The sequence below is a fragment of the Pristiophorus japonicus genome, chromosome 15, assembly GCF_044704955.1.
Source record: "Pristiophorus japonicus isolate sPriJap1 chromosome 15, sPriJap1.hap1, whole genome shotgun sequence".
NCBI classification, from domain to species: Eukaryota; Metazoa; Chordata; class Chondrichthyes; family Pristiophoridae; genus Pristiophorus; species Pristiophorus japonicus.
This window is the reverse complement of record NC_091991.1, coordinates 91,239,878-91,253,709: the sequence shown is the minus strand read 5'-3', so window position 1 is coordinate 91,253,709 and position 13,832 is coordinate 91,239,878. Positions and strand designations below refer to the sequence as shown.

Sequence of the window (13,832 nt, the reverse complement as noted above, 5' to 3'; positions counted from 1 at the left end):
AGGATGAACTCTCGATTCAGGCCGATTGCTTACTGTGGGGAAACCGAGTAGTCATGCCCCAGAGGGGCAGAGAGGTGTTTATCAGAGAACTTCACAATGAGCACCCAGGCATTGTCATGATGAAGGCAATTGCCAGGTCACATGTTTGGTAGTCAGGGATAGATGCAGACCTGGAACTTTGTGTTCGCAGGTGCAACACATGTGCCCAGGGAAGCCCCCCATAGCTCTAGGTCCTGGCCCGCCAAGCCAAGGTCATGCATCCATGTGGACTATGCAGGTCCTTTCATGGGAAAAATGTTTTTGGTTGTAGTAGACACCTACTCCAAATGGATTGAGTGTGCCATTTTAAATTCAAGCACATCCTCTGCCACGGTAGAAAGTCTATGGGCAATGTTCGCCGCCCATGGTCTACCGGATGTCTTGGTCAGCGACAATGGCCCGTGCTTCACAAGCACTGAATTCCAGGACTTCATGACAGGCAATGGAATCAACCATGTCAGAACGGCACCGTTCAAGCCAGCCTCAAATGGCCAGGCAGAATGAGCAGTGCAGATAATCAAACAGGGGATGCTCAGAATCCAAGGGGGTTCCCTACAAAGCCGCTTATCACGCCTCCTGTTGGCCAATAGATCCCGACCACACTTGCTCACAGGGGTTCCATCTGCAGCTGCTAATGAAAAGGATGCTCAAAACCAGGTTATCCCTTATACACCCTACTATGAAAGAAATTGTTGAGAGCAGGTGTCAGTCACAATGTGACTACCATGACAGGAATGCGAGGGCGCGATGTATTGATGTCAATGACCCTGTTTTTGTCCTTAATTACGCTGCAGGGCCCAAATGTCTTACAGGCACTGTGATTGCCAAAGAGGGGAATAGGCTTTTGGTAGTTAAACTTACCAATGGACAAATCTGCCACAAACACGTGGATCAAACTAAAAGGAGGTTCAGCAACCCCATAGAAGAAGCAGAGGAAGAACACGACGTAGAGTTTACTCCACCACAGGTGACCGAACACCGGAACCAAGTGGAGGAGAGCCCAGTCACTGTGGGCAGTCGGGACAGGCCTGAAGCACCGCAAATAGCAGACACTCAGGCCAGCGTCCAACAACCGGAGCCCAACTCAGGCGCTCCACAAGGGAGTGTAAACTACCAGAGAGTTAACCTGTGATCCTAATAAGACTTTGGGGGGGAGGTGATGTCATGTATTCAACTATCATTGTAACCCATGTATAAGCTGACCTAAGTTGTACACCTTGAGAACATTGACCACAAGGGGGTGAACTTGTGGGAGACACTCCTAACCTGGACTTTCAGTATAAAAGGGGAAGCTTCACCCACCTTCATCACTTGAGGTCTTGGTAATAAAGGAAACTGGTCACAGAGTGACCTCTCAAGTATGGGCCTCGTGCGCATTTATACTGTATAGTAAGGACATATCAGTTTCTACTTGTGGGGAAGACCAAAATTAGGAGTCATTCATATAATATAGTCGCTAATAAATCCAATGGGGAATTCAGGAGAAACTTCTTTACTCGGGGAGTGGTGAGAATGTGGAACTCGCTGCCATGAGAAGTGGTTGAGGCGAATAGCGTAGATGCATTTAAGGTGAAGCTGGATAAACACATGAGGGAGGAAGAAATCGAAGGGTATGCAGATAGTGTGTGATGAGGTAGGGTGGGAGGAGGCTCATGTGAGTGGCCTGTTTCTGTGCTGTAAACTCGATGTAAAGAGTCAGAGTAGGAGGGACAAACTAGCTCCTTTCAGCCAGCACTGTGGTTCGCCAGTGCAATGTCCACTGCCCGCCCCGAAAACATGGGGAACAAAGTACTAACTTACCTCAGCGGCTGACCTGTAGCCCAATCCCCTCACATCCCTCCATCTCTCTCACTACACCACTGCCACTTGAGCCCCGGACCACTCAATTACTGCCGCCCCTGCTTCCCATTCACTCCCTGCTCTGTGCTAAGCCGCCCTACCACGGGGAAGGGCATATCAGATGTACTGGTTTTCATAACAACAGTAAAATCTCATTTCAATCTACAGAGCTTACGAATGGTGAGTGTGAGTGTGTGTGTGTAAGTGTGCGTGTAGGTATTTGTGCATGTTTATGTGTGTGTTTTTGTGTGTTTATGTGTGTAGGTATGTGTGTGTGTATATGATAAGAACATAAGAAATAGGAACAGGAGTAGGTCATACGGCCCTTGAACCTGCTCCACCATTCAATAAGATCATGGCTGATCTGATCATGGACTCAGCTCCACTTCCCCACCCGCTTCCCATAACCCCTTATCCCCTTATCATTCAATAAACTGTCTATTTCTGTCTTAAATTTATTCAATGTCCCAGCTTCAACAGCTCTCTGAGGCAGCAAATGCCACAGATTTACAACCCTCAGAGAGAAAAAAAATCCTCCTCATCTCTGTATTAAATGGGCGGCCCCTTCTAAGTCTTCCCCCATCAGTGGAAACATCCTCTCTACATCCACCTTGTCAAACCCCCTCATAATCTTATACGTTTCGATAAGATCACCTCTCATTCTTCTGAATTCCAATGAGCAGAGGCCCAACCTACTCAACCTTTCCTCATAAGTCAACCCCCTCATCCCTGGAATCAAGCTAGTGAACCTTCTCTGAACTGCCTCCAAAGCAAGTCCTATAACAAAACTGCGTTCAGTGAGTTGGTCACACTGCAGGTAAAGGTTACTCAGGTAGATAGGGAATGGGTGACCATCAGGAAGAGCAGTGGAAGGAAGGTAGTGCAGGGATCCCCTGCGGTCATCCACCTCCAAAACAGATATACCACCTTGGGTGCTGTTGGGGGGGATAATTCACCAGGGGAGGGCAGCAGCAGCCAAGTTCGTGGGTGGCTCTGCTGCACGGGAGGCCAGGAAAAAGAGTGGGAAAGCTATAGTGGTAGGAGATTCTATTGTAAAGGGAATAGATAGGTGTTTCTGCAGCTGCACTCGAGACTCCAGGATGGTATGTTACCTCCCTGGTGCAAGGGTCAAGGATGTCTCGGTGTGTATAGTCCTGACCATGCAGTGCAGACTTACACGAGGCACATGCTGAAGTCAAGGTCACTCAGGACCTGCACCTTTATTTCACAGCTCTGGAATGCCACACTTACCTGAGACCTGCCTTTATATACCTGTGTGGGACAGGTGTGCAGTGTCTCCTGCAAGTGCACCCCTAGTGGTAAGGTATGCTTGTGGTTACAGGTTATATCTAGTTACAGTCATGTATAGCATGGTAAGATACAGTTATATACAGTGGTGTGAGATACATGACATCACCCTCCCCCACGGTCCTATTGTCTTTATAGATTATGTCTCTCAGATGGTCTACCCTCTCGGGTGGAGTGTCTTAGTTGTGGTTCAGTTATTTGCCTTGGTGCCTGTTTTTCTTTCGGTGTGATTGCTGGTATCTCGCCTGGGCTGTCTGTTTCGTTCAGTATGATTGCTGGTATCTCGCCTGGGCTGTCTCTTGAGACTGCCCTTTCCTCAGGTTGTTCCCTCTGTCTGTCCACCAGTTGTGGTGTGAGTTCCACATTGTAGTCTGCCTCTGGTTCTGCAATGTTGTTGGTGAATCTACTTTTTACTTGGCCTACATGCCTCTGGCAGGTTTGGCCATTGTCCATTTGTACACCAGTAGCCTGTTTCCTTCCTTGCCTGTTACTGTCCCTGCAAGCCATTTGGGACCCCTGCCATAGTTTAGCACAAACACTTTGTCCCCTATCTCATTCCACCTCCCCCTCGAATTTCGGTCATGGTACTCGGTTAGCTTCCGGCGCTTTGCCTCAAAAATTTCATGCATGTCTGGGAGGATTAACGAGAGCCTAGTCTTTAAGGTCCATTTCATCAATAGTTGCGTGGGGGGAACCCCAGTCAACGAATGCGGACGAGATCTGTATGCCAGCAGCAGTCGCGACAGGCAGCTCTGCAGCATGTGACCTTGGATTTTAAGCATGCCTTGTTTAATGATTTGCACTGCTCTCTCCGCCTGGCCATTGGAGGCCGGCTTGAACGGTGCCGTCTTAACGTGATTTATGCCGTGGTCAACTATAAAATCTTGGAATTCTGCGCTGGTGAAGTAGGAACCATTATCACTGACCAATATGTCAGGAATTCCGTGTGTTGCAAACATGGTTCTAAGGCTCTCCACAGTGGTGGAGGTGGTGCTCGAGTTTAAAATGGTGCATTCGATCCACTTTGAAAATGCATCGATGATTACGAGGAACATTTTGCCCATGAATGGGCCCACATAGTCTACATGTACCCGCAACCACGGTTTGCTGGGCCAGGGCCAGGGGCTCGGGGGCCTCCCTGGGGGCATTGCTGAGTTGGGCACAAATGGTGCACTGTCGGACGCAGAGCTCCAAGTCCGCGTCAATGCCAGGCCACCAGATGTAGGATCTGGCTATGGCCTTCATGAGAATGATCCCCGGGTGGTCGTGGTGGAGCTCCCGGACAAACGCCTCTCTGCCTCGCAAAGGCATGACTACTCGGCTGCCCCACATCAGGCAGTCTGCCTGTAGTGATAGTTCATGCATGCGCCTATGGAAAGATTTGATCTCCTCGGGGCAGGCATCGCGAGCCTCTGCCCAGTTACCAGTTAAAAAACATCTTTTGACTAAGGATAACGTGGGGTCGCTGGTCGTCCGGGCTCTGATTTGGCGAGCCATCATGGGCGAACCTGTGGACTCAAAGGCATTGATTGCCATGACTATCTCACAGTCCTGTTCGTCAGACCCTTCCATAGTAGCCAGGGGTAGCCTGCTAAGCACGTTGGCACAGTTGTCTGTGGCCTTATTGTATAGTCGTAAGACGCCAGCATGAGTGCCCATCGTTGAATGCGCGCCGAGGCATTGGCGTTTATTGCCTTGCTCTCAGATAGGAGGGACGTGAGGGGTTTCTAATGCAAACTTGGCCCCGAAAAGTTATTGGTGCATCTTTTTGACACCGCACGCGAGCGCCTCCTTCTCCACCATACGATACCCACGCTCCGCCCACGAAAGTGACCTGGAGGCATAAGCAATGGGTTGTAATTTACCCGCACCATTTCATGCTGTAAAACGCACCTGACCCCGTACGCTGACGCATCACATGTAAGAACTAGCTTTTTACCTGGATCAAAAAAAGTCAAAATACTGTTGGAACATAGAAGGTTGCGTGCCTTTTTGAAGACGTGTTCTTGGGCGTCCCCTCCAAAACCAATCGCACCCCTTTCTGAGTAGCACGTGGAGAGACTCCAGCAGTGTGCTCAAGTTCTGCATAAAGTTCCCAAAGTAATTGAGTAGCCCGAGAAAGGCGTGCAGTTCTGAGACATTCCGGGGCCTGGGTGCCAGGCGAATTGCTTCGGTTTTGGATTCTGTTGGGCGGATTCCATCAGCAGCAATCCTTCTGCCCAAAATTCAAACTCGGGTGCGAGAAACAGACACTTGGATTTCTTAACTCTTAGGCCAACCCGATCCAACCGCTTTAGTATTTCCTCCAAATTACGGAGATGGGAGTCGGTGTCCCTGCCCGTGATGAGTATGTCGTCTTGAAACACAATGTGACAAATAGGTCCTCCACTCTGGGCAGCGGGTATTGGTCCTGTAGGGAGACTCCGTTTATGGAAGATTTGTAATCCCTACAGATTCGTACGGATCCATCAGGCTTCATGACGGGGACAATGGGACTTGCCCAGTTGCTAAATTCCACGTGAGAGATAATGCTTTCCTGCAGAAGCCAGTCCAGTTTGTGTTCAATCTTTTCCCTCATCACATAGGGTACAGCTCTAGCCTTGTGATGGACCGGTCTAGCGTCCTGTGTGATGTAGATTTTAACTTTAGCCCCTTTGAAGGTGCCCACACCTGGCTGAAAGAGATGTTCAAATCGACTTAGAAATGTTGAGCAGGAGGTCCGTTCCTCTGACGACATGGCGTGAACATTATCCCATTTCCAATTTAGTTTTGCTAGCCAGCTTCTCCCCAACAGTGCTGGGAGATCTCCGGGGACAATCCACAGGGGAAGTCGGTTCACTGTCCCTTTGTGTGTGACTGAGAGCATGGCGCTGCCAAGGACTGGGACGATTTCCTTGGTATAGGTCCTTAGTTTGGTGTTGACCCTTGTGAGTTTTGGTCTGTTGCTTTTGTGCGGCCATAGCTGTTCAAATTGTTGGACGCTCATGAGAGATTGACTTGCTCCCGTGTCCAGTTCCATGTTGACGGGTATCCCGTTGAGTAGGACCCTCATCATTATTGGAGGCGTCTTGTTGTAAGAACAGTGGACACTGATTGTGTTGACCCGCTGTACCTAGGTGTCCCGGGCACTGTCCCCACCATCTTCTGGTCCGCTTTCCGACCCTTCCAATTCGTATACCAGCCGAGCTGCTGTTTTTCTGCACATGCGGGACAGATGCCCTGTATAGTTGCAGTTTCTGCAAACGGCATGCTGAAATCGACACCCCCTTGATGAGTGCCTGCCCCCACATCTCCAGCACAGACCGCTTCCATTGTTTCCGAAGGATGAGCTGCGTCTGGCTGATCTCTCTTGAGCTTCTCTCAGTTTGCAGTTGATTGCTCGCATTGTGCGTTGATGAGGTGTGAACGGCTGTTCATGTGGCCCTAGATGGTTTCTGGCGCCACTGCCTGCTGTTGAAGGCCTGCTCTCCTGCCTTTGTCTGTGTGTGGGGTGTTCACGCTGTGAACTCCTTGTTCCGATGTTTCGTTAGTTGTCGTACCCGCAGTATAGATCAACCTCATTTCTTCTTCTCCTGCCAAGAATGTCTGTGCGACCAGTGCTGCTGCCTCTAGGGTCAAGTTCTTGGTCTCTATGAGCTTTCGGAATATGCCTGCGTGGCCTATTCCTTCAATAAAAAAGTCTCTCAGTACTTCTCTCCTTAGTTCATCGGAGAACTCACATAAACTAGCCAGCCTCCGAAGTTCCGCCACAAAGTCGGGTATGCTCTGGCCCACACAGCGTCTGTAGTTGTAGAACCTGTGTCTGGCCATGTGTAGGCTGCTCGCTGGCTTCAAGTGGTCTCTCACCAGTGTGCTCAACTCTTCAAACAACTTGTTTGCTGGTTTCTCGGGTGCCAGCAGGTCCTTCATTAAGGCGTATGTTTTCGAGCCACAGCTGGTCAAGAGATGGGCTCTTCTCTTGTCTGCCTTATCGTCGCCCAACCAGTCTTTGGTTACAAAACTTTGCTGGAGCCTTTCTATATAAAGTCCTCCCAATTATCTCCAGCATTGTATTTCTCATCTGAGCCGTTGGTAGCCATTCTGTGGATTCTGTGATTCCGTAACTCGTCGCAACTGTAAAGTCCTGACCCTACAGTACAGACTTGCATGAGGCACATGCTGAAGTCAAGGTCACTCAGGACCTGCACCTTTATTTCACAACTCTGGAATGCCACACTTGCCTGAGACCTGCCTTTATATACCTGTGTGGGACAGGTGTGCAGTGTCTCCTGCAAGTGCACCCCCTGGTGGTAAAGTATGCTTGTGGTTCCAGGTCATATCTAGTTACAGTCATGTATAGCATGGTAAGATACAGTTATATACAGTGGTGTGAGATACATGACACGGAGCAGCTGCAGGACGTTTTGGAGGGGGAGGGTGAACAGCCAGTTGTCATGGTGCATATAGATACCAACGATATAGATAAAAATTGGAATGAGTTCCTACAAGCTGAATTTAGGTAGCTAGGAGTTATATTAAAAAGTAGGACCTCAAAGTAGTAATCTCAGGATTGCTACCAGTGCCACGTGCTAGTCAGAGTAGGAATTGTAGGATAGCTAAAATGAATACGTGGCTTAAAGAGTGATGCAGGAGGGAGGGATTCAAATTCCTGGGACTTTGGAACCGGTTCTGGGGAGGTGGGACCAGTACAAACTAGATGGTCTGCACCTGGGCAGGACCGGAACCAATGTCATAGGGGGAAGTGTTTGCTAGTGCTGTTGGGGAGGGGTTAAACTAATATGGCAGGGGGATGGGAACCTATGCAGGGAGACAGAGGGAAGTAGGATCGGGGGCGGGGGGCAGAAGTAAAAGATAGAAAGAAGAAAAGTAAAAGTGGAGGGCAGAGAAACCAAAGGCAAAAATCAAAAAGCGCCACATTACAGCAAAATTCTAAAGGGGCAAAGTGTGTTAAAAAGACAAGCCTGAAGGTTCTGTGCCTCAATGCGAGGAGTATTCGTAATAAGGTGGACGAATTAACTGCGCAGATAGCTATTAACGAATATGTTATAATTGGCATTACGGAGACATGGCTCCAGGGTGACCAAGGCTGGGAACTCAACATCCAGGGGTATTCAATATTCAGGAAAGATAGACAGAAAGAAAAAGGAGGTAGGGTAGCGTTGCTGGTTAAAGAGGAAATTAACGCAATTGTAAGGAAGGACATTAGCTTGGATGATGTGGAATATGTATGGGTAGAGCTGCGGAATACCAAAGGGCAGAAAACGCTAGTGGGAGTTGTGTACAGACTACCAAACAGTAGTAGTGAGATTGGGGACAGCATCAAACAAGAAACTAGGGATGCATGCAATAAAGGTACAGCAGTTATCATGGGCGACTTTAATCTACATATAGATTGGGCTAACCAAACTGGTAGAAATACGGTGGAGGAGGATTTCCTGGAGTGTGTTAGAGATGGTTTTCTCGACCAATATGTCGAGGAACCAACTAGAGGGCTGGCCATCCTAGACTGGGTGATGTGTAATGAGAAAGGACTAATTAGCAATCTTGTTCTGCGAGGCCCCTTGGGGAAGAGTGACCATAATGTGGTAGAATTGTTTATTAAGATGGAGAGTGACACAATTAATTCAGAGACTAGGGTCTTGAACTTAGAGAAAGGTAACTTTGACGGTATGAGACGTGAATTGGTTAGAATAGACTGGCGAATAATACTTAAAGGGTTGACGGTGGGTCGGTAATGGCAACCATTTAAGGATCCCAGCTATTTACAATATACATCAATGATTTGGATGAAGGAATTAAGTGTAATATCTCCAAGTTTGCAGATGACACTAAACTGGGTGGCGGTGTGAGCTGTGAGGAGGACGCTAAGAGACTGTAGAGTGACTTGGACAGGTTAGGTGAGTGGGCAAATGCATTGCAGATGCAGTATAATGTGGGGTTATCCACTTTGGGGGCAAAAACACAAAGGCAGAATATTATCTGAATGGCGGCAGATTAGGAAAAGGGGAGGTGCAACGAGACCTCGGTGTCATGGTACATCAGTCATTGAAAGTTGGCATGCAGGTACAGCAGGCGGTGAAGAAGGCAAATGGTATGTTGGCCTTCATAGCTAGGGGATTTGAGTATAGGAGCAGGGAGGTCTTACTGCAGTTGTACAGGGCCTTGGTGAGGCCTCACCTGGAATATTGTGTTAGTTTTGGTCTCCTAATCTGAGGAAGGACGTTCTTGCTATTGAGGGAGTGCAGCAAAGGTTCACCAGACTGATTCCAGGGATGGCTGGACTGTCATATGAGGAGAGACTGAATCAACTGGGCCTGTATTCACTGGAGTTTAGAAGGACGAGAGGGGATCTCATAGAAACATATACAATTCTGACAGGACTAGACAGGTTAGATGTAGGAAGAATGTTCCTGATGTTGGGGAAGTCCAGAATCAGGGGTCACAGTCTAAGGATGAGGGGTAAGCCATTTAGGATCAAGACGAGGAGAAACTTCTTCACCCAGAGAGTTGTTAACCTGTGGAATTCTCTACCGCAGAGAGTTGTTGATGCCAATTTGTTGGATATATTCAAGAGGGAGTTATATATGGCCCTTATGGCTAAAGGGATCAAGAGGTATGGAGAGAAAGCAGGAAAGGGGTACTGAGGTGAATGATCAGCCATGATCTTATTGAATGGTGGTGCAGGCTCGAAGGGCTGCGTGGCCTGCTCCTGCATCTATTTTCTATGTTTCTATGTTTTTATGTTTCTATGCACGCAGTATTCCAGGTGTGGCCTCACTAATACACTGTATAGCTGTAGCAAGACTTCCCTGCTTTTATACTCCATCCCCTTTGCAATAAAGGCCAAGATACCATTGGCCTTCCTGATCACTTGCTGTACCTGCATACCATCCTTTTCTGTTTCATGCACAAGTACCCCCAGGTCCCGCTGTACTGCAGCACTTTGCAATCTTTCTCCATTTAAATAACAACTTGCTCTTTGATTTTTTTCTGCTAAAGTTCATGACCTCACACTTTCCAACATTATACTCCATCTGCCAAATTTTTGTCCACTCACTTAGCCTGTCTGTGTTTTTGCAGCTTTTTTGTGTCCTCCTCACACATTGCTTTCCTCCCATCTTTGTATCATCAGCAAATTTGGCTACGTTACAATCAGTTCCTTCTTCCAAGTCGTTAATATAGATTGTAAATAGTTGGGATCCCAGCACTGATCCCTGCGGCACCCCATTGGTTGCCAACCAGAGAATGAACCACTTATCCCGACTCTCTGTTCTCTGTTAGTTAGCCAATCCTCTAGCCATACTAATATATTACCCCCAACCACGTGAACTTTTATCATATGTCTGCAAGTGTGTGCGTGCGTGCACGTGCATATATTTGTGCGGTGTTTGTGTGTGTGTGTGTGACTTCAACGCCAGGGTTGGCAAGACACAGCCCTCTGCGGGGGCGTGATTGGCGGAAAGGGGATAGGGAAAGCCAACTCCAGTGGTACCCTACTCCTGACAAAATGTCTAGAGCATGAACTTGTCATCACCAACACCTTGTTCTGCCAGAGGGACAAACACAAGGCATCGTTGCAACATGCTCGCTCCAAACACTGGACTATGTCATCGTCCGAGCCAGGGATCGCAAGGATGTGCGCATCACCCGTGCCTCGACAGGAGCTGACGACTGCTGGACGGACCACCGCCTAATCCGATCCATCATCGACATCAACATAGCCCCAAAGTAGAGGGGGTAGCAGAAGCAGTGCCGCAAAAAAATCAATGCCGGGACACTTAAGGACCAAGCTAAGAGAGCCCTATACAGTCAGCGCCTCACAGCTAACCTGGCGACCCTTGATGACCCCGAGACGCAGAATGCCTCCAGCACTTGGTCTGCCCTCCAGGCCTCCATAACCAGTGCCTGCGAAGAGACACTCGGTCACTCAACCAGGAAACACCAGGACTGGTTTGATGAGAATGATCAGGAGATCCAAGAGCTAATAGATCGCAAGTACAGGTCATTTCTGAGCCTTAAACAACAACCCAACTCAGGAGCAGCAAAGCAGCATTACAGACAGCGCAAGATTGAGGTCCAACAAAAAACCCAGGACCTAAAGAACAGGTGGTTGATGGAGAAAGCACAGGAGATACAGCAGCTGGCCGACAACCAGGATGTGCGAGGACTCTTCATCGCAGTCAAGGCCACCTACGGTCCAAACACCCAAAGCCCCACCCCGCTGCTGGCCAAGAACGGGGAAACACTCATCAAGGACACCGAGGCAGTCAGGGCCCGCTGGAAGGAATACTTTGAAGATCTCCTCAATCGAGACTATGCCTTTGACTCGAGTGTTCTCGACTCCATCCCGCAACATACTACCCGCCACCACCTCAGTGAGACCCCAACACTGCACGAGGTAGAAAAAAGCCATAAAACAGCTAAAAAACAACAAGGCTACGGGAACGGATGGAATCCCCACTGAGGCACAGAAGTATGGTGGAGAGGCACTGTTGGTACAAATACACAACCTCATCTCTCTCATCTGGAGGGAGGAGAGCATGCCGGGAGATCTGAGATGCAGTGATCGTGACCATCTTTAAAAAAGGGGACAAGTCCGACTGCAGCAACGACAGAGGAATCTCCCTGTTATCAGCCACTGGGAAAGTCATCGCTAGAGTTCTCTTCAACTGTCCTCGCCCTGTGGCCGAGGAGCTCCTTCTGGAGTTGCAGTGTGGATTTCGACCTCTACAGCGCAAAACGAACATGATTTTGCAGCGCGACAGCTGCAGGAAAAATGCAGGGAACAGCGCCAGCCCTTAAACATGGCTTTCTTTGACCTTACAAAGACCTTTGACACTGTCAACCGCGAGGGTCTATGGAGCGTCCTCCTCCGTTTCGGATGCCCCCAAAAGTTCGTCACCATCCTCCGCCTGCTCCACGACGACATGCAGGCTGTGATCCTTACCAACGGATCCATTACTGACCCAATTCATGTCCGGACCGGGGTCAAACAGGGCTGCATCATCGCCTCAACCCTCTTCTCAATCTTCCTCACTACCATGCTCCACCTCAGTCAACAAGCTCCCCGCTGGAGTGGAACTAAACTACAGAACCAGTGGGAATCTGTTCAACCTGCCAGGTACAAGACCACCCCAACCTCTGTCGTCGAGCTACAGTACGCGGACGACGCCTACGTCTGCGCACATTCTGAGGCTGAACTCCAGGACATAGTTGACGTATTTACTGAGGCATACGAAAGCATGGGCCTTACGCTAATCAGCAGCAAAACAAAGGTCCTCCTCCAGCCTGTCCTCACCGTACACCACTGCCCCCCAGTCATCAAGAGCCATGGCGCGGCCCTGGACAACGTGGACCACTTCCCTTATCTTGGGAGCCTCCTATCAACAAGAGCCGGCATTGACGATGAGAGCCAACACTGCCTCCAGTGCAGCCTTCGGCCACCTGAGGAAAAGAGTGTTTGAAGACCAGGCCTCAAAATTGTCACCAAGCTCATGGTCTACAGGGCCTTAGTAATACCCGCCCTCCTATATGGCTCAGAAACATGGACCATGTACAGCAGACACCTCAAGCTGCTGGAGAAATACCACCAATGATGTCTCCGCATGATCCTACAAATCCCCTGGGAGGACAGACACACCAACGTTAGCGTCCTCGACCAGGCCAACATCCCCAGCTTGAAGCACTGACCACACTTGATCAGCTCCGCTGGGCAGGCCACATAGTTCGCATGCCAGACATGAGACTCCCAAAGCAAGCACTCTACTCAGAACTTGTCCACGGCAAACGAGCCAAAGGTGGGCAGTGAAAACTGTTAAGTGTCGAATAACTCCACGAGGCTAAGTACGGTGAGCTAGTTCAGGCATGACCTTACTCCAGTTTATTTATTCTCAAAGTGAGGATTCAACATGGCTGCCAACATTATATACACGGCTTGTACGTGTCTGCCATTAGGACTCCGACAGTCGTGCCCTCCGGTGGCAGGTAAAACCCAGTTAACATACATAACATCATTCCCTCCAAAGTCCTGGTATAGGTTGTATTTACAAGTTGAGATGGTCCAGGGCCTTCCACTCCCTGGTTGATCTTCTCAGTTCGAACCCAAGATTGGGTGAGTTAGTAGGACCATTGCTGCATTGCCGATCAGTCAGTCTGACAGGACTGTCGGGGATGGTAGGTTCGTCTTCGTGAATGACACAAGGGTCAACTGATGGTTGGATGTGTGTTGGATGGTCGATGTCAATTTGTGCTGGGTTGTCTGTGAATCGCAGTTTGGTTTGGTCGATGTGCCTCTTGCACGTTTGGCCATTTAACAGTTTGACTACAAACACCCTTCATGGCCAAAACCATGCCAGCAACCCACTTTGGTCATGACCATAATTCAGGACAAACATAGGATCATGAACAGCAATGTCACGTGATACGGCCGTGTGATCATGGTACCATTGCTGCCGTTGCCTTCTGGTTTCAACATGATCATTGAGATCTGGATGTTCAAGGGAGAGCCTGGTTTTGAGGCCTCTCTTCATTAACAGCTTGACAGGAGGGACCCTGGTGAGCAAGTGGGGTCTCGTTCGGTAACTGAGCAGAATGCTGGAAAGCGAGTCTGTAGGGAGCTGTGAGTCATGCGTTTTAGGCTCTGCTTA

General features: G+C 49.1%; 1 protein-coding gene across 1 annotated transcript in view; it reads right to left on the bottom strand.

Moving 5' to 3' along the window:
• The window catches only part of dgki (diacylglycerol kinase, iota), a 273,169-nt gene that overhangs the window by 86,393 nt on the left and 172,944 nt on the right, over window positions 1-13,832 (bottom strand). The window contains 1 exon segment of the mRNA XM_070901690.1: window positions 12,774-12,785. Within this exon segment, the coding sequence (XP_070757791.1) occupies window positions 12,774-12,785 (12 nt within the window).